The 25,998-nt window shown below is 44.9% G+C and overlaps 1 protein-coding gene across 4 annotated transcripts in view; it reads right to left on the reverse strand.

Annotated features, from left to right (window-relative positions):
• Window positions 1-340: 340 nt before the first annotated feature.
• Window positions 341-25,998, reverse strand: part of LOC143927201 (ecto-ADP-ribosyltransferase 5-like) — an 85,675-nt gene continuing 60,017 nt past the window's right edge. For all 4 annotated transcript variants that reach the window (XM_077451185.1, XM_077451186.1, XM_077451184.1 and 1 more), the window contains exons 3-5: window positions 19,099-19,789; window positions 13,398-13,430; window positions 341-3,179 (exon numbers count right to left, since the gene is read on the reverse strand). In XM_077451185.1, the coding sequence (XP_077307311.1) occupies window positions 3,094-3,179; window positions 13,398-13,430; window positions 19,099-19,789 (810 nt within the window). In that variant the 3' untranslated portion in view covers window positions 341-3,093. The remainder of the gene's footprint in view (window positions 3,180-13,397; window positions 13,431-19,098; window positions 19,790-25,998) is intronic.

A 25,998-nucleotide genomic window follows, 5' to 3' on the forward strand; every position in this document is an offset into this window, starting at 1 on the left:
CCCCTGAGAGCTCTCAGCTTCCACAGCACCATCTAACCACCAACAGTTCCCTCAGGTTCCCTGAGGGCCTTCAACCCCCACAGTGTCTTTTCAGCCTTCCAAAGTGCCACTTCAGCCTTACAGTGCCCACAAACCTGCTGCAGAGCCTCCAGCCCCCCCATAATGCAACAACCTCCAACAGTGTCCCATAGTGCTTTCTAGCCCCTGCTAGTCTCCCATAGTGCCCATGTCAAACCCCCAATCTCCTGAAGAGATCCCATGTTCTCCAGAGGCTTCAACCACTCGTCTATCCTCATCACTCCAACCCCACAATGACACCCAGCCCCATCCAGAGCCTTCGAGCATTCCCAAACATTTATTGTGTGAGTGTAATTTTTTTTATGTTTACTGTCGGGCTTTGGAAGAATTTACAGGGCCCGGGTCTCATTAAGGTTGAGAACCGCAGTACCAGATAGATCCCTGAAAGGTTTTCCTTCTGTAGTTGGCGTGTAACAGTCATCGATCAGCAGCAGGCTGGAAGACTGTATTTGGATTGCTCGTTAGCGTGTGTACACAGAATGACTGAGTTTTATCTATAATGGGTTTTGCCTTTTCGCAATTCTGGAGCGGAGAGAAGAATATAGCTGTGATTTGCTTCTGCTTTTAGAATTTTGTCGTTCTTCAGTGAAATTTACAAGGTAGCACAATGTTCTGAACACTCAAAAGAAAGGGACATTGTGCCTGAGGCTTGTTCCCTCTCCCATCAATCCTAACTTAGACAGTGAAGCCTTGAAAACCCCATTGACTGAGTTACGTATCCTCCTTCCCATAAGAATGCAGGACAATGGGACTTTGTGAACGTTATCCTGATTGCAGCTGTAGGCAGTTTGGACAGAATCCCATTGAGGGCTCGGACAAACAGGTTCTCTCAGCCCAACCGGCGTAATTGTGGCATTGCTGTACGTAAGAGACCTGACCTCTTGGCTGAACAAAGCAATGACCATTTCCCTCTCTCGGAGGGTGATCGCCCTTATCTTTTTGTTGGAGGCCTCGCAACAGATCATACACCCTACCATGCAGAAACAAGCCGTTCAAGGGATAAAGAGCGGAGCTGAATTACTGAAAATAGTTGAGGAGCACCAACCAGTGTTTTTGAGGACTGGCTGGTGATCAAGTGAGACAATGGTTTTAATGTGAACTGCATCCCTTTCCCCCAATGTTAATCAATGTTAATTAAGGGCAGCACAGTGGTGTAGTGGTTAGCACTCTCACCTAGCAGTAAAAAGGGTCGCTGGTTCAAATCCCAACCACGACACTACCTGCCTGGAGTTTGCATGTTCTCCCTGTGCCTGTGTGGGTTTCCTCCCACAATCCAAAGACATGCAGGTAGGTTAATTGGCATCTGTCCAAAAATTGGCCCTAGTAAATGAATAGGGACCTTGGATTGTGGGCTCCTTGAGGGTAGGGACCGATGTGAGTGTGCAATGTACAGGGATAGGGACAATTGTAGACACTCACTCAGGTTGAACTGGATGGACTGGTGTTCAACCTAACTCACTATGAATACATGCTGTGGAATGGGTGTATCCAGTCTTTCCCCCCTTGCTTCATCACATTGCTCCCCCCCTGCCCATCACATTCTAATCACTAGGACTAATTGAGAGTGTGAACCTAAAAGAGGTTCTGGCCCTTCCATATTACAAAAAAAACAGGGTAAGCTATGACTTTAGATCAGGGGTCTTCAAACTACGGCCCTCCAGTTGTTCGGAAACTACAATTCCCATCATGCCTAGCCATGTCTGTGAATGTCAGAGTTTTACAAAGCCTCATGGGATGTGTAGTTCCGCAACAGCTGGAGGGCCGTAGTTTGAGGATGCCTGCTTTAGATGCACTTTGCAGGTGTCTCCAGTGGAAGATATCACCTCTAAGTCTGAGCTAGTAACAACCTCAAAAACGTAAAGTAGAACTACACGCCAAAACGTTTTTCATTTTGGAGATCAGGAAGGTTATACCCCTGTAATTATTTTTTGTTGTCCCTTTGGGGAGATTTCCTTTCACTTCCTGTCTCGTGGCAAAAACAGGATGTAAGAGAAAATTCCTGCAAAGTGAGTTGTCACCAGAGCAAGTGTCCACATTGGAAGATTTCCCCCCCCTATTCCTGTTCTGGTGACAACCCAAAATTTGAGATTTCTTTTCACTTTCACACTCAGTTATAACAGTCGCCAGAACAAAGAGTGTTCTCTCTACTCCTTCTAAAATTAAAAAAAAAAAAGTTTTGCCTTTCATAATACTTTTAAGGCCCGTACACACGATCTGACTTTTTGACAACGAACATGCAAATTAGCTGTTTTGGAGCAACATCCGACCGTGTGTACGCTCCATCGGAACAAACTTTTTCCGTTTTCATCAGACTTTTGTTGGCTGTGCGAACGGACAAACTTTTTGACAACTTAAGTCCGATGGAGCAAAGTCCGACCGTGTGTACGCAAAAGCATCGGACTTTTGTACAAGGTACAAACACGCATGCTCAGAACCAATGCAAAAGATCAGATAACAATACAGAAGTTGACCAAAGGTGGCGCTGCAGTAATTGAACGTCCTCTTTTGAAGTGTCATCAGTACGTTGTGATGTCACTACGTTCGTGTTTGTTGCCTAAAAAGTCCAATCGTGTGTATGCGTAGTCCATACAAACCTATGGACTACGCCCTTTGTGCACAAGTCCACGGGAAAGTTTGTACAAAGTCCGATCGTGTGTATGAGGCTTAAGATTTCCTCTTGCTCTCTGTACCGGTGGGTGAACAGAAACCCTAACGCCTACACTCTTTTTTTAAACAAGCACAAACGTTTTGATCTGGAGTTACACCCTATCTCCTGCATGTTGTACACCTTGCCTTATTCACGTTGTGACATCGCATTTCACCAGGATTGGAAGCAGCAAGAACTGGTTATTACAGCTAAAGTACGGGGATAATGACACCCATGAGTGCTATGATACTGGGCGTCAGCTGAAGGTAAAGTCAAGAAAAGCACGTTATCATCTCCTGGAGGAGAATCTGTCCATATTGCTTCACAGTGTATATAACAGTAGGGAGGCCATTGGGTTTATCATCTTCTTAACACTCAGTTATGTTCTTCATGATGGAGATCAGTACAGAAATGGAGAGTGCTATCACTGCTGATGAAAACAGCTCCTTTGTACCTAAAATGAGAAGAAACTAGTTTATAATCTTCAGCATATGGTGAATAATAGCAATCGAGAAATTACTGTTCATTAACCTCCCTGGCGGTATGATTAGTTCTGGTTTTAGGTGCTCAAAGCGGTACAATTATTTTGCATGGAAATTTGGCGTTTTATATTGTAGTCCTGTAATTCTTAGGAATAACTCTCTTAAATCTCTTCAAACCAGAGTCTAGCAGACATCCCGGGTATGATAAAGTTTATAATATAATAAATAATAATAAAAACTATTCAATAATGTAATCAAATCCAAAAACCACAGAAATTTGCTCATTTGCAGAATTGTCACTGTCATTAGATTTAGTGTTTGATGACGAATTTCCCCACAAATCGCTATCGCTCAATTCTGAAAGCGATTATCATTTACTATCGCCGTTTTCTAGTTGGTCTAAACTTTTGACATAAAGGGACAGTTTTTGGTTGCTATGGACAATCTCCAAATTCTAGGCAGAAAAAACAGTATTTATAATATAAAAGTGCATGCAGGGCACTGGACAGACCACTAGGGACAAAGGGGGTGTATCATTTTTTGTACTGTGTGTGTTTTGTGTGTTTTTACTTTTTTGAATTTGGCGCCGATCTCCGCTCCCGTGCGCCGTAATGTCGCAGGGAACGGAGCTCGGCGGCATTCAGGCACTGTGTGAATCGAGCGTAGGACATCGCTGGATCCAGGGGACAAGGTAAGTAACTTCTCCGTGTATCCAGCGATGCGATCCAGAGTCTGGCTCGGGGTTACCGCTTATGGTACTGAAATCCCAACCCAAGCCAGACTCGGGATTACCGCTAGGGAGGTTAAAGAATAGAAGGATCTTATCTTGACCATCCTAATTACACTCACCACCTGGATTTTACACCCTCTAACATAACCCTCCAGTCAGAAAATACTCTGAACCAACATTGGGTGGGTGTTGGATCACACCATCCAACTTATTCTGCTCCTGACCTTCTGTCTGCATTTTGAATTACATCCACCTTGTGAATATGATACCCTCCAACATGAACCTCCATAATATAAAAAAACATTCTGCTCCTGACCTTCTCTCTGCATTTCTAATTACATCCACCATGTGGATATCACACCCTCCAACATGAACCTCCATAATATAAAAAAATATTCTGCTCCTGACCTTCTCTCTACATTTCTAATTACATCCACCATGTGGATATCACACCCTCCAACATGAACCTCCATAATATAAAAAAAATATTCTGCTCCTGACCTTCTCTCTAAATTTCTAATTACATCCACCATGTGGATATCATACCCTCCAACACGAACTTGCATAATATAAGAAAATATTCTGCTCCTGACCTTCTCTCTACATTTCTATTTACTTCCACCATGTGGATATCACACCTTCCAACATGAACTTCCATAGTATAAAAAATATTTTGCTGCTGACCTTGGCACTACCTTTCTGATTACACTTGCTTTCACGATATCACATCCTTCAATATGACCCCCCTATGTAGAAAAAACTCTTGGTAGAAAAAACTCTGTTTCTTCTCTCTTCCTTTCTGGTTACACTCACCCCGGATATCACACCTCCAACATGATCCTCCATAATATAGAAAATACTCTGCTTCTGACTTTTTCTCTACATTTCTAATTACATCCACCATGTGGATATCATACCTTCCAACATGAACCTCCATAATATAAAAAAATATTCTGCTCCTGACCTTCTCTTTACATTTCTAATTACATCCACCATGTGGATATCACACCCTCCAACATGAACCTTAATAATATATAAAAAAAATATTCTGCTCCTGACCGTCTCTCTATATTTCTAATTACATCCACCATGTGGATATCATACCTTCCAACATAAACTTTCATAATATAAAAAAATATTCTGCTCCTGACCTTCTCTCTACATTTCTAATTACATCCACCATGTGGATATCATACCCTCCAACATGAACCTCCATAATATAAAAAAAAAATTCTGCTCCTGACCTTCTCTCTACATTTCTAATTACATCCACCATGTGGATATCACACCCTCCAACATGAACCTCCATAATATAAAAAAATATTTTGCTCCTGACCTTGGCACTACCTTTCTGATTACACTTGCTTTCACGATATCACATCCTTCAATATGACCCCCCTATGTAGAAAAAACTCTGTTTCTTCTCTCTTCCTTTCTGGTTACACTCACCCCGGATATCACACCTCCAACATGATCCTCCATAATATAGAAAATACTCTGCTTCTGACTTTTTCTCTACATTTCTAATTACATCCACCATGTGGATATCATACCTTCCAACATGAACCTCCATAATATAAAAAAATATTCTGCTCCTGACCTTCTCTCTACATTTCTAATTACATCCACCATGTGGATATCACGCCTTCCAACATGAACCTCCATAATATATAAAAAAAAATATTCTGCTCCTGACCGTCTCTCTATATTTCTAATTACATCCACCATGTGGATATCACACCCTCCAACATGAACCTCCATAATATAAAAAAATATTCTGCTCCTGACCTTCTCTCTGCATTTCTAATTACATCCACCATGTGGATAACACACCCTCCAACATGAACCTCCATAATATAAAAAAATATTCTGCTCCTGACCTTTTCTCTACATTTCTAATTACATCCACCATGTGGATATCATACCCTCCAACATGAACTTGCATAATATAAGAAAATATTCTGCTCCTGACCTTCTCTCTACATTTCTAATTACTTCCACCATGTGGATATCACACCTTCCAACATGAACTTGCATAATATAAGAAAATATTCTGCTCCTGACCTTCTCTCTACATTTCTAATTACTTCCACCATGTGGATATCACACCTTCCAACATGAACTTCCATAATATAAAAAATATTTTGCTCCTGACCTTGGCACTACCTTTCTGATTACACTTGCTTTCACGATATCACATCCTTCAATATGACCCCCCTATGTAGAAAAAACTCTTGGTAGAAAAAACTCTCTTCCTTTCTGGTTATACTCACCCCGGGATATCACACCTCCAACATGATCCCCCATAATATAGAAAATACTCTGCTTCTGACTTTTTATCTGCTTTTCTGATTACACCCACATCCAGAATATCACATCCTCCAACACAACCCTCCATAATGTAGAAGATACTCTGCGTCTGACTTTTTCTTTACCCTCTGATCACACAATTGAATTTTTTTTTTTTTGAGAAATTGTTTTTCAATAAATAATAAAAGGCTCTTGGCCTCCCAAATGACCCTCTGAAAATACTCTGATCCTGCCCATCTCTCTACTCTTTGGATTATACCAAGCATTGGGGTATCACATCCTCCAACGTGACCCTCCACAATATAGAAAATATTCTGCTCCTGACCTTCTCTCTAGCTTTCTAATTACGCTCATCCAACATGACCCTCCATAAGATAGAAAATACTCTAATCCTGACCTTCTCTCTACCGTTCTGATTATATTCGTAGAGATAAAATAAAGGAATCCCGGGCGGCGCACATCCACACGAGTGTATGATGATGAAAATGACAACCTCAGCCTGGGCTCCCGCCAGACAACGCCCCCAAATTTATATTCACAACTGGGATATCTTACCCTCCATAAGGTAGAAAGTATTCTGCGCCTGATATTCTCTCCACCTTTCTGATAACACTCAGCACCTGGATATCACATCTCCAACATGATCCTCCATAAAGTAGAAAATAGTCTGCTCCTAACCTTCTCTCTACCTTTCTGATTACACTCACCACAGGGATATCACACCTCCAACATTACTCCATTACTTCTACCATCAGGATATCTCCAACATGACCTTAAATTAGAAAATACTTTTGCTGCTGACCATCTCTCTACCTTTCTGCATACAGTCAGCATTGGGATATCAGACTCTCCAACATGACCCTCCATAAGCTTGAAATTACTCTACTCCTTACCTTCTCTCTGCCTTTCTGATTACTTCCACCAGCGGGTTATCGCACCCTCCAACATAATCCTTCATAAGGTAGAAGATTCTCTGTTCCTGACCCTTTTTTACTTTTCTGATTACACAACTGCTAATTATTTAAAAAAAATGATTGTTCATTAAAGAATAAAATGATCTTGACCTTCCACATGACCCCCATAAGGCAAGACATACTCTGAACCTGCCCCTTTCTTTACTCTACCGATTATACCCACCATTGGGCTATCACACCCTCCAACATAACTCTCCATAAAGTAGAGAATATACTCTGCTCTTCACCTTCTCACTACCATTCTGATTCCGATACTTTTCTGACTACACCCACTTTAGGGATATCACATCTCCAACATGATCCTCCATAAAGTAGAAAATACTCTGCTCCTAACCTTCTCTCTACCATTCTGATTACACTCACCACCGGGATATGACACCTTTAAAGTGGAAGTAAACCCATGGATTTAAACAGTTAAAAAAAAAAAAGGCATGCCGGGAATGCTAACTGCACATTGGCTGGGCTCTCAGCCAAACTATCAAACCATCCAATGGCTGGTGTCATAACGAATCACATGTGCAGCACCATAGCAGTTGAATATTAAACAGAGGCAAAGATGGCAGCTTCCTTGGCTGAAAACGATAGGGGAGTTTACTACCACTTTAACATGGCCCTGCATTAGGTGGAAAATATTCTACTCCTGTCACACCACTTTGACACCACTTGTCATGTCACGCCACTTTCTCAAACTCAATCTTTCTAAAACTGAGCTTGTAATATTTCCTCCTTCCTAGCCCCCCTCCCCCATGACTTCACCATTAAGATCAACAGCACAACCATTGGTCCCTCCACACATGCCAGGGTCCTGGGTGTAATCCTTGACTCTGACCTCTCCTTCAGCCCCCACATCCAATCACTGGCTAAATCCTGCCGCCTTCACCTCCGCAATATCTCCAGAATTCGATCCTTCCTGACTAATGACACCACAAAGCAACTCGTTCACTCCTTGATTATTTCCCACCTCGACTACTGCAACTCTCTCCTTAATGGCCGACCCTTAAGCAGGCTCCTCCCCCCTTCAGTCTATTATGAATGCTGCTGCTAGACTAATACACCTCACTAACTGATCCATGACTGCTACTCCTCTCTACCAATCCCTTCACTGGCCATCCACAACCATGCCCCCAGCTACATCAACAACCCCATCTGCAGATATCACCCAATTCGCCCCCTCCGCTCATCCCAGGACCTCCTGCTACCTAACTCCCGTTACCTCCTCTCATGCTCGCCTTTAGGACTTCTCCAGAGCCTCTCCCATCCTCTGGAATTCCCTACCCTGGTATATCGGATCATCCCCTAACCTGTCCACCTTTAAGAGAAGAAAATTCACTTATTTAGGGAAGCCTATCCCATACCCACCTAACGACCCCAGCAATTCATTCCCCACATCTATTACCTTTTGTACCACCACCCCCTCCCTTTTGAATGTAAGCTCTATGAGCAGGGCCCTCCTGTCCCTTCTGTATTGAACTGTACTGTAATTGTGCTGTCCCCCCCCCCCCTACATTGTAAAGCACTGCGTAAACTGTTGGCGCTATATAAATCGTTAATAATAATAATACTCCTGATCTTCTGTCTTCACTCCTGATTACTTCTACCATCAGGATACCATACCCTCCAACAAAAAAAGTAGAAAATGCTCTGCTCTTCACCTTCTCACTACCTTTCTGACTACACCCACCTCTAGGATATCACACCCTCCAAAATTAACCTCCATAAAACAGAAAATACTCTGCTCCTGACCTTCTCTCTACTTTTCTGATTACACCCGCTTTTAAAATATTACACCTGCAACATGACCCCCCCATAAGGTTGAACATACTCTACTCCTGACCTTCCCCTTTCTCTTTCGCTTTTCTGATTACTTCTACCACCAGAATATTACATCCTCCAACATGACCCTTAATGAGTTAGAAGAATACTCTGCTTCTGACCTTTTCTTTACTCTCCTGATCACACAATTGACATTTTTTTTTGAGAAATGATTGTTCATTAAAGAATAAATAGATCTTTGCCTCTCACACATCCCTCATAAGGAAGAACACCTCTCTACTCTACACATATCCCTCATAAGGAAGAACACCTCTCTACTCTACACATATCCCTCGTAAAGAAGAACACCTCTCTACTCTACACATATCCCTCATAAGGAAGAACACATCTCTACTCTACACATATCGCTCCTAAGGAAGAACACCTCTCTACTCTACACATATCCCTCATAAGGAAGAACACCTCTCTACTCTACACATATCCCTCATAAGGAAGAACACCTCTCTACTCTACACATATCCCTCATAAGGAAGAACACCTCCCTACTCTACACATATCCCTCATAAGGAAGAACACCTCTCTACTCTACACATATCCCTCATAAGGAAGAACACCTCTCTACTCTACACATATCCCTCATAAGGAAGAACACCTCTCTACTCTACACATATCCCTCATAAGGAAGAACACCTCCCTACTCTACACATATCCCTCATAAGGAAGCACATCGCTCTACTCTACACATATCCCTCATAAGGAAGAACACCTCTCTACTCTACACATATCCCTCATAAGGAAGAACATCGCTCTACTCTACACATATCCCTCATAAGGAAGAACACCTCCCTACTCTACACATATCCCTCATAAGGAAGCACATCGCTCTACTCTACACATATCCCTCATAAGGAAGAACACCTCTCTACTCTACACATATCCCTCATAAGGAAGAACATCGCTCTACTCTACACATATCCCTCATAAGGAAGAACACCTCTCTACTCTACACATATCCCTCGTAAGGAAGAACACCTCTCTACTCTACACATATCCCTCATAAGGAAGAACATCGCTCTACTCTACACATATCCCTCGTAAGGAAGAACTCCTCTCTACTCTACACATATCCCTCGTAAGGAAGAACACCTCTCTACTCTACACATATCCCTCATAAGGAAGAACACCTCTCTACTCTACACATATCCCCCGTAAGGAAGAACACCTCTCTACTCTACACATATCCCTCGTAAGGAAGAACACCTCTCTACTCTACACATATCCCTCATAAGGAAGAACACCTCTCTACTCTACACATATCCCTCATAAGGAAGAACATCGCTCTACTCTACACATATCCCTCATAAGGAAGAACATCGCTCTACTCTACACATATCCCTCATAAGGAAGAACACCTCTCTACTCTACACATATCCCTCATAAGGAAGAACATCGCTCTACTCTACACATATCCCTCATAAGGAAGAACATTGCTCTACTCTACACATATCCCTCATAAGGAAGAACACCTCTCTACTCTACACATATCCCTCATAAGGAAGAACACCTCTCTACTCTACACATATCCCTCGTAAGGAAGAACACCTCTCTACTCTACACATATCCCTCATAAGGAAGAACACCTCTCTACTCTACACATATCCCTCATAAGGAAGAACATCGCTCTACTCTACACATATCCCTCATAAGGAAGAACATCGCTCTACTCTACACATATCCCTCATAAGGAAGAACACCTCTCTACTCTACACATATCCCTCATAAGGAAGAACATCGCTCTACTCTACACATATCCCTCATAAGGAAGAACATCGCTCTACTCTACACATATCCCTCATAAGGAAGAACATCGCTCTACTCTACACATATCCCTCATAAGGAAGAACACCTCTCTACTCTACACATATCCCTCATAAGGAAGAACACCTCTCTACTCTACACATATCCCTCATAAGGAAGAACATCTCTCTACTCTACGCATATCCCTCATAAGGAAGAACACCTCTCTACTCTACACATATCCCTCATAAGGAAGAACACCTCTCTACTCTACACATATCCCTCATAAGGAAGAACACCGCTCTACTCTACACATATCCCTCATAAGGAAGAACATCTCTCTACTCTACACATATCCCTCATAAGGAAGAACATCTCTCTACTCTACACATATCCCTCATAAGGAAGAACATCGCTCTACTCTACACATATCCCTCATAAGGAAGAACATCTCTCTACTCTACACATATCCCTCATAAGGAAGAACATCTCTCTACTCTACACATATCCCTCATAAGGAAGAACACCTCGCTACTCTACACATATCCCTCATAAGGAAGAACATCTCTCTACTCTACACATATCCCTCATAAGGAAGAACACCTCTCTACTCTACAAATATCCTTCATAAGGAAGAACACCTCTCTACTCTACACATATCCCTCATAAGGAAGAACATCGCTCTACTCTACACATATCCCTCATAAGGAAGAACATCGCTCTACTCTACACATATCCCTCATAAGGAAGAACACCTCTCTACTCTACACATATCCCTCATAAGGAAGAACACCTCTCTACTCTACACATATCCCTCATAAGGAAGAACACCTCTCTACTCTACACATATCCCTCATAAGGAAGAACACCTCTCTACTCTACACATATCCCTCATAAGGAAGAACACCTCTCTACTCTACACATATCCCTCATAAGGAAGAACACCTCTCTACTCTACACATATCCCTCATAACGAAGAACACCTCTCTACTCTACACATATCCCTCCTAAGGAAGAACACCTCTCTACTCTACACATATCCCTCGTAAGGAAGAACACCTCTCTACTCTACACATATCCCTCGTAAGGAAGAACACCTCTCTACTCTACACATATCCCTCATAAGGAAGAACACCTCTCTACTCTACACATATGCCTCATAAGGAAGAACACCTCTCTACTCTACGCATATCCCTCATAAGGAAGAACACCTCTCTACTCTACACATATCCCTCATAAGGAAGAACATCTCTCTACTCTACACATATCCCTCATAAGGAAGAACACCTCTCTACTCTACACATATCCCTCATAAGGAAGAGCACCTCTCTACTCTACACATATCCCTCATAAGGAAGAACACCGCTCTACTCTACACATATCCCTCATAAGGAAGAACATCTCTCTACTCTACACATATCCCTCATAAGGAAGAACATCTCTCTACTCTACACATATCCCTCATAAGGAAGAACATCGCTCTACTCTACACATATCCCTCATAAGGAAGAACATCTCTCTACTCTACACATATCCCTCATAAGGAAGAACAGCAAACAGACCTGGCCCCCCCTCACTCAGATACTCCCCCTCTGTGGCTCTTGATCGCTTTGCGCCACCCCACCCCCCCCCCCCACGCGCGATCCATGGCCTTACCTAATACTGTGGTAGAGGTGGTGCACTGCTGAATCTGGGCTCCTGGAAGAGGCTGTTGCTGCCGCCAGGGTCGTTACTTCTCCTTCCGGCTGAACATGAGGCAGGTCCTGAGACCCGATTGGACCTGCTTCCTAATTGGCCGGGAGGAGAAGCAGGCTGACATTAGCGAATATTAATTGGCTAATGTCACACAAGTGGGTGGGCTCGGGGGGGCACAGTGTTTTAAACCCAATATGAGCCTCCAGCTCTAATCACATGCTTAAAAAAAACAAAAAAACCCACATTGAAATACATACGTCCAGCACCCTGCATGGAGATTAGGGGCCGGACGCATGGATTGGGGGGGGGGGGTGGTGCCCCTGCACCCCTAATGGATGGGCCACCACTGCTATATAAATATCACAGCCTCCAACATGACCCTCCATAAGATAGAAAATACTCTTCTCTTTAATGTTTCTGTTCTATTTTGATTTGAATAAGTGAGCCTTAGTTACTGAACACTTAAGAAATGTTTGCTTAAATGTCAACAGTATAAGGATGTCCAGAAGTATCTTCTGCTTTGTGGAGTGATTAATGCTGTGTGGTTTGGCACCTTGACAAGAGGATATATTCGCTTGTGTGTATTCAAGAGATTTACTTAGAGGATAAGACTGTCGTGGGCCGATCCTAAACTGGAAAGTTTGATCTTCAGCAATACGTGGTTATGGTGATGATGGTAACGTATGCTGTGGTGAAGCCAGTGTGGGTGTAGCTCAAAACTTTGGTGCTAACTTTTAGCTCAAAACTTTGGTGCTAACTTTTAGCTCAAAACTTTGGTGCCAACATTCTCCCTCTTGTTACTGCCTCAGGACAGCGATTTGGGTTCTTTTGTTGGTAATACAACTAGGTTTATGTATTACACAATACACAATGGTAGATGTGGTTAGGGGAGAAGATGGGTTCACACTTACCTCTGCTATACACACATGTGCTGGATTTCCCCCCTATAAAAACAATGACCAGAAATATTGTTACAAAAAGATTTGACAATTTATCAAACACGTTGGATGTGCGAAGAAATACAAACACAGATGGCCAATGCACATTATTACTGCTTGAAAAGACTATTCTTTACTATGTCAATTCCAAAATAGTCACTGCTGTCTCAAAGGGCAACCTTTAATTTCTATTGTCAACTGCAGCAGTGCACAGACTAATGATAATGAATGTTTCCAGCAAGGGGGATATGCAATTGGGCACAACCGTGCATGTGGGAGGAGCCACATGTAACATAGAACTTTAGTGTGTGCAATGGCTACTTTTGTTCGTAGCATATAGAGGGAAACATTGTGCCTTACTTTCTAAAACAGGCTCCGTACTTGATGGCAAAATCCAGAACTGGTCGCATTAAAAGTAGTTCTTCACATACAGTATGTATCTTTATTATTAAATTCTACGTTTTTAACCACATCAATACCGGGGGGCACTTAAACACCCTCCTGCCCAGACCAATTTTGAGCTTTCAGCGCTGTCGCACTTTGAATGACAATTGCGCGGTCATGCTACACTGTACCCAAATGACATTTTTATAATTTTTCCCCACTAATAGAGCTTTCTTTTGGTGGTATTTGATCACCTCTACGGTTTTAGTTTTTAGCTAAACAAATAAAAAAATACAGAAAATTTTGAAAAAAAAATACGTTTTTTTTTGTTTCAGTTTCAAAACTTTATAAATAAGTACGTTTTCTCCTTCACTGATGGGGCTACACTGATGGGCACTGATAAGGCGGCACTGATGGGCACCAATGAGGTGGCACGAATGAAGTGGCACTGATGAGGTGGCATTGATGGACACTAATATGTGGCACTGATAACCAGCACTGATGGGCACTGATAGGCGGCACTGATGGGTGGCACTGATGGGCGAAACGGATGGGCACTGATAGGTGGCACAAATTGGCACTGATAGCTGGCACGGATTGGCATGGATGGGCGGCATGGATGGATATGGATAGGCGGTACAGATGGGCATGGATAGGCGGCATAGATGGGCATGGATAGGCAGCACAGATGGGCATGGATGGGCACTGACAGGGGGCATGGATGGGCACTGATAGGCGGCACAGTTGGGCACTGATAGGCGGCACAGGTGGGCACTGATAGGCGGCACAGGTGGGCACTGATAGGCGGCATTGTATTATGTTATACTGTACTAATGGATGCCAATCAGTGCCAAATAATAATGCATTCCAATCAGTGATGCCCATTGTGGGCACTGATTGGCATCCATTATGGGCACTTATTGGCATCCATTGTGGGCACTGACTGGCATCCCTGGTGGTCTACAGAGATTACCTTGTGCTGGGCATCCCTGGTGGTCTGGTGGCATCCCTGGCGGTCCAGTGTGGGCATCTTCTGGGGACTGCGCTGATAATCGATCAGCACAGACCCCCCCGTCAGAGGAGCAGCCGATCGGCTCTCCTCTACTCGCGTCTGACAGACGTGAGTGAGGAAAAGCCGATCACCGGCTTTTCCTATTTACACTGTGATCAGTCATGATTGGACACGGCTGATCACGTGGTAAAGAGTTTCCGTCGGAGACTCTTTACCGAGATCGTAGTTGCAGGGTGTCAGACTGACACCCCGCAACAACGATCGCCGCGATGCGCGCCCCCGGGGACAAGCAGCAGCTCAAAATCCTGATCACGTCATATGACGTCCGGTCAGGATTTTGAAACCACTATGCTGCCCTGTATCTGCTACAGGGCGGGCGGCAAGTGGTTAAACTATGACTGGGGAGGTGGAGAAATCCCACTCCACCTCCCTTGTGTCCATTAGGCCTAGGGGAGTGAGTCCAGAGAAGGCCACCATGGGAGAGGGAAGCAGGAGAAGGAGTGTCGGATTCATCGAGCCAGGTTTCGGTGACAGCAAGCAGATTAAAGGAATTCGTGACAAAGGGGTCATGAACAGCAGTGAGTTTGTTGCAGACAGAGTGATTTCATGTTAAGGGGGGCGTTACTGCAAGGAGATTAAAGGAGAAGTCCAGCCTGAGCTCATTTGGCTTGGCTTCTTCTATGGGTCACAGGAGTGCAATTCGTTTTGCACTCCTGTGACCCGTTTTTAGCAGAGAGCGGACTGAAGTCCCTCTTCTGTCCCCCGATAAAAGTGATCTTGCAGCAAATTTCTTTTGCTGACACATAATGCTCATACATCTTTGGGGGGGGGGGGGGGTGCACAGTGTGGCATGTACCCCCCGAGCTCTAGATGTCCCAGGAAATAATTCCGCAGGTTAAGTAACCTGGGTTTCAGGTAGACTTGTTAATGAGCAGAGAAAGTTGCCTGCATTTGAATGTGAATTATTAATAAGCAGTGTTGCTCCATGTGGCTTGCCCCCTTACCATACACTAAAAAAAAGCAGCTCAGACTGCAAAACCCATCTTCAGTCTGGGGCTGTCCCTCGCAGTAATCTCTTATGGCCACTTTCAGGTTGAATGGCACCCATTCAGACTGAAAGATATAGGGTCCTTTCACACGGGGCGGATCAGTTCTGATCGGCCCCGTGGATGTCCGTTTGCTCAGCGGGGATCACTCCGCCGATCCCCGCTGAGCAGGGAGATGACAGCTCCGTCTCTGCACACTGCGCAGGGACGGACCTGTCACAGCGCCGCTCTCCCCTATGGGAGATCGGATGATGACGGACCGCAGTGCCCGTCGTCACCCGATCCGCAGACGGATGGAAAAATAGCTTTTTCCTCCGTCACACTTTTTCGGATCGGAGCGGGTCGGATGTCAGCGGACATGTCACCGCTGACATCCGACGCTCCATAGAGCTCTATGGAGCACCCGTTCAGGTCCGCCTGAAAAACTGACAGGCGGGCCTGAACGGATCGTCAGTGTGAAAGGGGCCATAGACATTTGGTAAGAAGGGCATCGTGTGCCTGCTCTTTGAAGGGACAACATCACTACGGCCTCCGCCATTCACTATGTCTTTACATCAGCAATGCTCTTGGCATCATTGGGGATCGCCCAACTTAGAGAAAAGGCAAAGAGAGAAGAATTCCACAAGCTCTACCAGTTTTATAACACTAGAAGGCATATTATGATGGACCAGTTGGAGACCGTTAAGCTCGATGGTCCCTTTCCAGTCATCCAACGAGTTTGAGGTACCCACCTCGTTACGGAAGTACCCATTTAGTGGCCTGAACCCGATTTTTTTATTTAAGACCTGTTGTTTGCATACCTGTTCTAAACTGTTTAGTATTGCACTGTTTCTTTTGCATTTTTGTTCTTTATAGCCTGTAAATTCTGAAGGGTTGGAGTGTGTAATGCCGCGTACACACGAGCGAATTGTCCGGAGTACTTAGTCCGGCAAACAATCCGGCGGATAGTCCGGCGGACATTCTACCGAACAGACTTGGCCACACACAGACACGCAGAAAGTCCGGCGTTTGCTAGCGCGATGACGTACAGAACATACGACGGGACTAGAAAAAGGAAGTTCAATAGCCAGTAGCCAATAGCTTCCTTTTTCGTACTTGCTTCTGAGAATGCATCATTCTTAGTCCGCCGGACTAGCATACTCACAAACGTATTGTCCGCTGAAACCCAAGTCCGACGGGAAGATTGGAGTGCAAAAATACTTTCTTAGTCCGCCGGACTTCACGCTGGAAAAGTCCGCTGAAACCCACACACGATCGGATTGTCCGGTGAAATGGGTTTCATCGGACTAAGTACGCCAGACAATCCGATCGCGTGTACGCGGCATTACGCAGCCAGGATGGCTTGTGTTTTAGGGGGAAGATATGTAAGCAGGTAGAGTGTATGCTTCCGCCGCCGGGAAGGTTAGTATTAATATGTTTCCTGGTTCTTTCTTGGTGGGCTTTCTTGGGTCCGAACCACTGGTCCTGTGCTGTAAAAAATAGGAAAGGGTTCCGATTCAGGGAGACGAAAGGGTACACATAATACAAGACATGTTGCTCCATCTCTTTTTGCCTCAGGCTCCCAGGTTGAACGGCGCCCAGTGTGACCTGAAAGAGTGAAAACATTTGGTAAGTGCAGGGCATCGTGTGTCCACCAATTGAAGGAACATCACTGCGTCCTCCTGCATTCACTATGTCATCACATCAGCACTGCTGTTGGCATCATTGAATATCACCCAACTTGGAGAACAGGCAAAGAGAAACAGGATCCATCACATCACCCGCCTGAAGACATCACAAAACCGAAGCAAAAAAAATTACATAAACACATGCTGGGAGACCTTCAGGTGGAAAGAGGACACTAGGGGGAGAGTGAGCTCTAACGACTCCTCCTCCCACCCAAATTCTAAAGCCTAACCCTTAAAATTACAGGAATTGTTTAATTAGACATGGCACTATGTATTCACTGTTAAATCTAAAGGAGACCGCAAGTAAGCTGGCTATCCATTGTGCGAATTTCGTCTGGTTACGGTTGAACTGGCCGAAATTTGACTTATGGCTGGCCAAGTTGGTCCCCTAAGACCCGTCTAAAAAATGTAAGATGCCAGGTGGAAAATGATAGGCTGAACAATGGCTGCATCTAATCTGATGCAGCTGCTGTTCAGGTATTCCAATAGATAATAGACCAGAAGGAGGATTTGTCCATCCTGAATGTATAGCATGGGTGGAGGAATCTATCAGCCAACCTTAGACTGGGAAAGGGAGGAAAAGAGCTAGCATCCAATCAAGCCCATATGCATACGCATGTGCTGACAGCAGGAGAAAGCAGAATGAACAGAAATAATGACTTAACAGTGTGTTGCTCATCCTTTATTGTCCAGTCAGAAGGCTGTGAGTGGGAAGATGACACCACTGTATTCTTTAACAGGTAAAGTGCGGCCACCCTTTACTTTCATTCTGTGCAGTTTACCCAAGGGATCGAGACAGAGTAATGCCGCGTACACACGACCGGACTTTTTGACAGCAAAGGTCTGACGGAACGAGTCCGTCGGACAATTCGATCTTGTGTGGGCTCTATCGGACCTTTGCTTGCCAAAAATCCGGCGGACTTTAGAAATAGAACATGTTTTAAATTTTCCCACCGGAACTCCGCCGGACCGAGAAATCCGTTCGTGTGTTTGCTAGTCCGACGGACAAAAACCCAACGCTAGGGCAGCTATTGGCTACTGGCTATGAACTTCCTTAATCTAGTCCGGTCGTACGTCATCACGTTCAAATCCGTCAGACTTTGGTGTGATTGTGTGTGGCCAAGTCCGTTCATTCTGAAAGTCCGTTGGAACTCCGCCAAAAGTCAGTCGAAATAACCGTCGGACCTAGTCCCTCGAAAAGTCTGGTCATGTGTAGGTGGCATTAGCCGCGTGTAAGCTAAAAGTTTATCCCAATTGAAGCTTACACCGGGCTGAGGACTCTGTTACTTCCCCAAGCACCACTGATGCCGCGTAAATGGAAGAGGAGTGAACCACAGGCGCTTCTTTGTACCCAGAATTACGGGGTATTTCTTTGCCTGTAAGCACATGCCGTGTAAAGGCATTAAAGTGAACTTCGCTCTGCTCTTTAACAAAAAATATGTTTTAAACCAAAATAAAATTAAGCCAAAACCATTACAGTGCTCCATTATTGAGACAGAACTCCTTTTTTAAACAGATGGAGCCCAGACCAAGCCATAAATTGGTAAAAGCCTAAGTTGACTAACCTTTTCTTAAGAAGTCACAGTTGTAGTAATGACATCTGGATTTCGTCGTTTTAAGGACAAATCTGCTTTCGCCATCATCCCTGGTAAAGTGGGCCACTTCGAACACCTCATCTACCGGTATAAGTACCTCCTCTTCCCCTGGATAGGAGGAAAAATTGTGTATGTCTGCCCCAAAGCAGGTGCTTATGTTGAAGAAAGTCCCCATCCCAAAGTTCTCTGCTACCGTTTGATTCCTGGAGGAAGAGGTGAACTGTCCAAAGCGGATTCTCTCCCCCGTATGCTCAGGTAACAGACGCACCCTGTTTACTCCTCTGTATACAGGCGATGGACAGTCCACTCTCAGGAGGTTCATGGCTCGGGTCATGAAGAAATGCAAGGTATGGTAGTTGAAATTTTCCCGGTCATAATTCCTCACGGCTTCGTTAAAATCGGAATAAACTGTGTCATTGGAGTAAATGATAATGGCAACTCCATACTCATCCCGGAAGCCATCGGGGATTTCTTCAGTTAGATACTCTTTGCTTTCGTCCCATGCCTCCATCGCGAAATCCCAGGCATGAGCAAATTCAGGGTTAGCGTCTTTTTCTTGCTCAAGTAGGTAGGATTTGATTGCATTGTCCATTTCCTGTTCGCAACCTTCATACTGGTCGTCAAAGGCATTGCTGTTCATAGTTAGAGGACAGCTGGGGGCCTGCAGTGATAGAGATAGACAAGATATGCACATTTTTATGAGGAAAACATTTGAATGCCAAGCAGAGGACTGATGGGAACTGAATTTAGGACCAACAGAGTACAGAGATTAGTAAATTACAATGTCCTAGAAATGTTCCTTTTCCTAACTGAAGTGTCCACTAGAGGCATAATTTCAGTCTTATTTACCTCTTGCATTGACTACTGTGATATTGTGCCGTCTGGTATTCTATTAATTGCACATCTATGCTCTGACAATTTATGATGTTGTAAGACATATCCATCCTTCTCTCTATCCCTCTTTCCTAATGTATCTAGTGACTGTACCCAGGTGCCATCACCTCCCTACACTGCCATTTCCTTTCCCTATTGTATACAATTTATCCAACTGCCAACACCTCCATACACTACCATCTCTCTTTCATATTGTATCTAGTGTACCCAGCTGTAATCACCTCCCTTCACTCAGGTTGAACTGGATGGACTGGTGTCTTTATTCAACCCTACTAACTATGAAACACTGCCATCTTCCTTCCTATGGTACCCAACTGCCACCACTCTTCCCATTGTATCTAGTGTACCCGACTGCCACCACCTTCATTCACTGCCATCTTCCCTCTCTATTGTATCTACTGTACCCGACTGCCACCACCTTCATCCCCTGCCATCTTCCCTCTCTATTGTATCTACTGTACCCGACTGCCACCACCTTCATCCCCTGCCATCTTCCCTCTCTATTGTATCTACTGTACCCGACTGCCACCACCTTCATCCCCTGCCATCTTCCCTCTCTATTGTATCTACTGTACCCGACTGCCACCACCTTCATCCCCTGCCATCTTCCCTCTCTATTGTATCTACTGTACCCGACTGCCACCACCTTCATCCCCTGCCACCTTCCCTCTCTATTGTATCTACTGTACCCAACTGTCACCACCTTCATTCACTGCCACCTCTCTTCCCATTGTATCTAGTGTACCCGACTGCTTCCACCTTCATTCACTGCCATCTTCCCTCTCTATTGTATCTACTGTACCCGACTGCCACCACCTTCATCCCCTGCCATCTTCCCTCTCTATTGTATCTACTGTACCCGACTGCCACCACCTTCATCCCCTGCCATCTTCCCTCTCTATTGTATCTACTTTACCCGACTGCCACCACCTTCATCCCCTGCCATCTTCCCTCTCTATTGTATCTACTGTACCCGACTGCCACCATCTTCATCCCTTGCCATCTCCCCTCTCTATTGTATCTACTGTACCCGACTGCCACCACCTTCATCCCCTGCCATCTTCCCTCTCTATTGTATCTACTGTACCCGACTGCCACCACCTTCATTCACTGCCATCTTCCCTCTCTATTGTATCTACTGTACCCGACTGCCACCACCTTCATTCACTGCCATCTTCACTCTCTATTTTATCTATTGTACCCGACTGCCACCACCTTCATCCCCTGCCATCTTCCCTCTCTATTGTATCTACTGTACCCGACTGCCACCACCTTCATTCACTGCCATCTTCCCTCTCTATTGTATCTACTGTACCCGACTGCCACCACCTTCATTCACTGCCATCTTTCCTCTCTATTTTATCTATTGTACCCAACTGCCACCACCTTCATCCCCTGCCATCTCCCCTCTCTATTGTATCTATTGTACCCGACTGCCACCACCTTCACCCCCTGCCATCTTCCCTCTCTATTGTATCTACTGTACCCGACTGCCACCACCTTCATCCCCTGCCATCTTCCCTCTCTATTGTATCTAGTGTACCCGACTGCCACCACCTTCATTCACTGCCATCTCTCTTCCCATTGTATCTAGTGTACCCAACTGACATCACCTCCAGCCACTGCCATCTACCTTCTCTATTGTATTTAGTGTTCCTGACTGTCATTAGGGCCAACAACTCTCATTTTCCCTCTCTCTTGTATCTAGTCTACTGGACTGTCACCACTTTCATCCACTTTGTATTTAGTGTACCCAACTGTCATCACTTCCATTTGAATACAATTATATTCACCAGGGACTTTGTTTTAGTGTCAGCAGCTTCACATAGTGTGGTTAAGCGCAGTAATTTCCCCCCTTTTTCCACATCACTTCCATTTACAGTGGAACCTCGGATTGCGAGTAACGCGGTTAACGAGCGTTTCGCAATATGAGCTATAATTTTTTTAAAAATCCTGACTTGGCTTGCGAGTGTTGTCTCGCAAATCGAGCAGGATTCAGTGGTGTGCAGTACCGCATTTGGCCAGAGGTTCGGGGGCGCTGGTGACACTCGCAGCCGTTCGGAGCCGCTCGAAAATACTGGGAAACACTTGGAAATATTCTAAAATACTCCATTCCTGAAGCTTTCTGAGGGTTTCCGAGTATTTCTGCGTCTCCCTTCACCTTTGGCCACATACGGTATTGCATGCAATAGAAGTCAATGTGGAACAAATTATCTTCGTTTCCATTGACTTCTATGGGGAAACTCGCTTTGATATGCCAGTGCTTTGGATTACAAGCATTCTCCTGGAACGGATTATGCTCGTAATCCAAGGTTCCACTGTATTTAGTCACCCATCCAACTTTACTCTTGCATCTAGGGTACTCAGTAGTCAAACACCTTCATCCATTGCCATCTCCCTTCCCTTTTGTACCCAGTGTACTCAACTGCTATCACCTCCATCCGCTGCCATCTCCCTTCCTTATTGTATCTAGTGAACCCAACTCATCTCGTTTCATTCCATTTTGTATCTAAGTCACTTAAATGCCATCACCTCTATCGACTGCCATCTCCCTTCATTTTTTTATCTAGTGTACTCAACTACCATCAACTCCATACACTGCCATCTCCCTTCCCTATTGTATCTAGTGAACCCAACTGTCTTCCTATTTTGTATCTAAGTCACCTAACTGCCATGACCTCCAGCAACTGCCATCTCCCTTCAATTTTGTATCCAGTATACCCAACTATCATCACCTCCATACACTGCCATATCTCTTCCCTATTGTATCCAGTGCACCCGACTACCATTACCTTCAGTCACTGCCATCTTCTTTCCCTATTGAATCTAATGTACCCGACCAGTGATTCTCAACCAGGGTTCCTCCAAAGGTTGCTAGGGGTCCCTTCAGCATTGGGCAATTTCTGCCTCTCAGATAAGTTCCCACTGACACCATTGATCTTTTTAGCTATCTGTAAGGAGGTAATACTTCCAACTGACCATCACACTATTGTATCATAAGTTGTAGATTTCTAATTTTTAGCAGGGGTTCCCCCGAGACTGGAGAACTATTTCAAGGGCTCCTCTGTGCTGAAAAGGTTGAGAAAGGCTGTACCCGACTACCACTATCTTTAGCCATTGCCATCTCCCTTCTCTATTGTATCTATTAAACTCAACTGCTAACACCCCCACCCATCCCCTGCCATCTTCCCTCTATATTGTATCTAATCTACTCAACTGCCACCGCCCCCCCATCCCCTACCATCTTCCCTTTCTATTGTATCTAATCTACTCAACTGCCACCGCCCTCTTCCCCTACCATCTTCCCTCTCTATTGTATCTAATCTACTCAACTGCCACCGCCCTCTTCCCCTACCATCTTCCCTCTCTATTGTATCTAATCTACTCAACTGCCACCACTGCCACAAATGTCATCCCATTTCATTCCATTTCCTATCTAGGAAACCCAGCTGCATCACCTTCAGACACTGCCAACCCCCTTATTGTATTTAGTGTACCCATCTATCATAACCTTCAGCCACCATCATCTCTGTTTCCTTATTGTATCTAATACACCCAACTACCCTCACCTTCATACACTGTCATATCTCTTCCCTATTGTATCCAGTGCACCCGACTACCATTACCTTCAGTTACTGCCATCTACTTTCCCTATTGAATCTAATGTACCCGACCAGTGATTCTCAACCAGGGTTCAGTGGAACCCTAGGGCTCCTCCAAAGGTTGCTAGGGGTTCCTTCAGCATTGGGAAATTTCTGCCTCTCAGATAAGTTCCCACCTACACCATTGATCTTTTTAGCTATCTGTAAGGAGGTCATTTTTCCCAATGACCACAAGTGTAAGGACCATTCTTCCCACTGACCATCACACTAATGTATCATAAGTTGTAGATTTCTAATTTTTAGCAGGGGTTCCCCGAGACCGGAGAACTATTTCAAGGGCTCCCCCGTGCTGAAAAAGTTGAGAAAGGATGTACCCGACTACCACTATCTTTAGCCATTGCCATCTCCCTTTTCTATTGTATCTATTGTACTCAACTGCTACCACCCCCACCCATCTCCTGCCATGTTCCCTCTCTATTGTATCTAATCTACTTAACTGCCACCGTCCCCATCCCCTGCCATCTTCCCCCTCTATTGTATCTAATCTACTCAACTGCCACCACTGCCACAAATATCATCCCATTTCATTCCATTTCGTATCTAGGAAACCCAGCTGCATCACCTTTAGACACTGCCAACCCCCTTATTGTATTTAGTGTACCCAACTATCATATCCTTCAGCCACCATCATCTCCGTTTCCTTATTGTATCTAATGCACCCAACTACCCACACCTTCATACACTGTCATATCTCTTCCCTATTGTATCCAGTGCACCCGACTACCATTACCTTCAGTCACTGCCATCTACTTTCCCCATTGAATCTAATATACCCGACCACTGATTCTCAACCAGGGTTCCTCCAAATGTTGCTAGGGGTTCCTTCAGCATTGGGCAATTTCTGCCTCTCAGATAAGTTCCCACTGACTCCATTGATCTTTTTAGCTATCTGTAAGGAGGTAATTCTTCCCAATAACCACAAGTGTAAGGACCATTCTTCCCACTGACCACAAGTGTAAGGACCATTCTTCCCACTGACCATCACACTAATGTACCATGAGTTGTAGATTTCTAATTTTTAGCAGGGGTTCCCCAAGACCGGAGAACTATTTCAAGGGTTCCTCTGTGCTGAAAAAGTTGAGAAAGGCTGTACCCGACTACCACTATCTTTAGCCATTGCCATCTCCCTTCTCTATTGTATCTATTGTACTCAACTGCTAACACCCCCACCCATCCCCTGCCATGTTCCCTCTCTATTGTATCTAATCTACTCAACTGCCACCGCCCCCATCCCCTGCCATCTTCCCTCTCTATTGTATCTAATCTACTCAACTGCCACCACCCCCATCCCCTGCCATCTTCCCCCTCTATTGTATCTAATCTACTCAACTGCCACCGCCCCCATCCCCTGCCATCTTCCCCCTCTATTGTATCTAATCTACTCAACTGCCGCTGCCCCCATCCCCTGCCATCTTCCCCCTCTATTGTATCTAATCTACTCAACTGCCACCGCCCCCATCCCCTGACATCTTCCCTCTCTATTGTATCTAATCTACTCAACTGCCACCACACCCATCCCCTGCCATCTTCCCCCTCTATTGTATCTAATCTACTCAACTGCCACCGCCCCCATCCCCTGCCATCTTCCCCCTCTATTGTATCTAATCTACTCAACTGCCACCGCCCCCATCCCCTGCCATCTTCCCTCTCTATTGTATCTAATCTACTCAACTGCCACCGCCCCCATCCCCTACCATCTTCCCTCTCTATTGTATCTAATCTACTCAACTGCCACCGCCCCCATCCCCTGCCATCTTACCTCTCTATTGTATCTAATCTACTCAACTGCCACCACCCCCATCCCCTGCCATCTTCCTCCTCTATTGTATCTAATCTACTCAGCTGCCACCGCCCCCATCCCCTGCCATCTTCCCCCTCTATTGTATCTAATCTACTCAACTGCCACCACCCCCATCCCCTGCCATCTTCCCTCTCTATTGTATCTAATCTACTCAACTGCCACTGCCCCCATCCCCTGCCATCTTCCCTCTCTATTGTATCTAATCTACTCAACTGCCACCGCCCCCATTCCCTGCCATCTTCCCTCTCTATTGTATCTAATCTACTCAACTGCCACCGCCCCCATCCCCTGCCATCTTCCCTCTCTATTGTATCTAATCGACTCAACTGCCATCGCCCCCATCCCCTGCCATCTTCCCTCTCTATTGTATCTAATCTACTCAACTGCCACCACCCCCATCCCCTGCCATGTTCCCTCTCTATTGTATCTAATCTACTCAACTGCCACCGCCCCCATCCCCTGCCATCTTCCCTCTCTATTGTATCTAATCTACTCAACTGCCATCGCCCCCAT

This window comes from Lithobates pipiens, unplaced genomic scaffold, assembly GCF_037356315.1.
Source record: "Lithobates pipiens isolate NorthernLeopardFrog02 unplaced genomic scaffold, aLitPip1_a1.2 Scaffold_23, whole genome shotgun sequence".
NCBI classification, from domain to species: domain Eukaryota; kingdom Metazoa; phylum Chordata; class Amphibia; order Anura; family Ranidae; genus Lithobates; species Lithobates pipiens.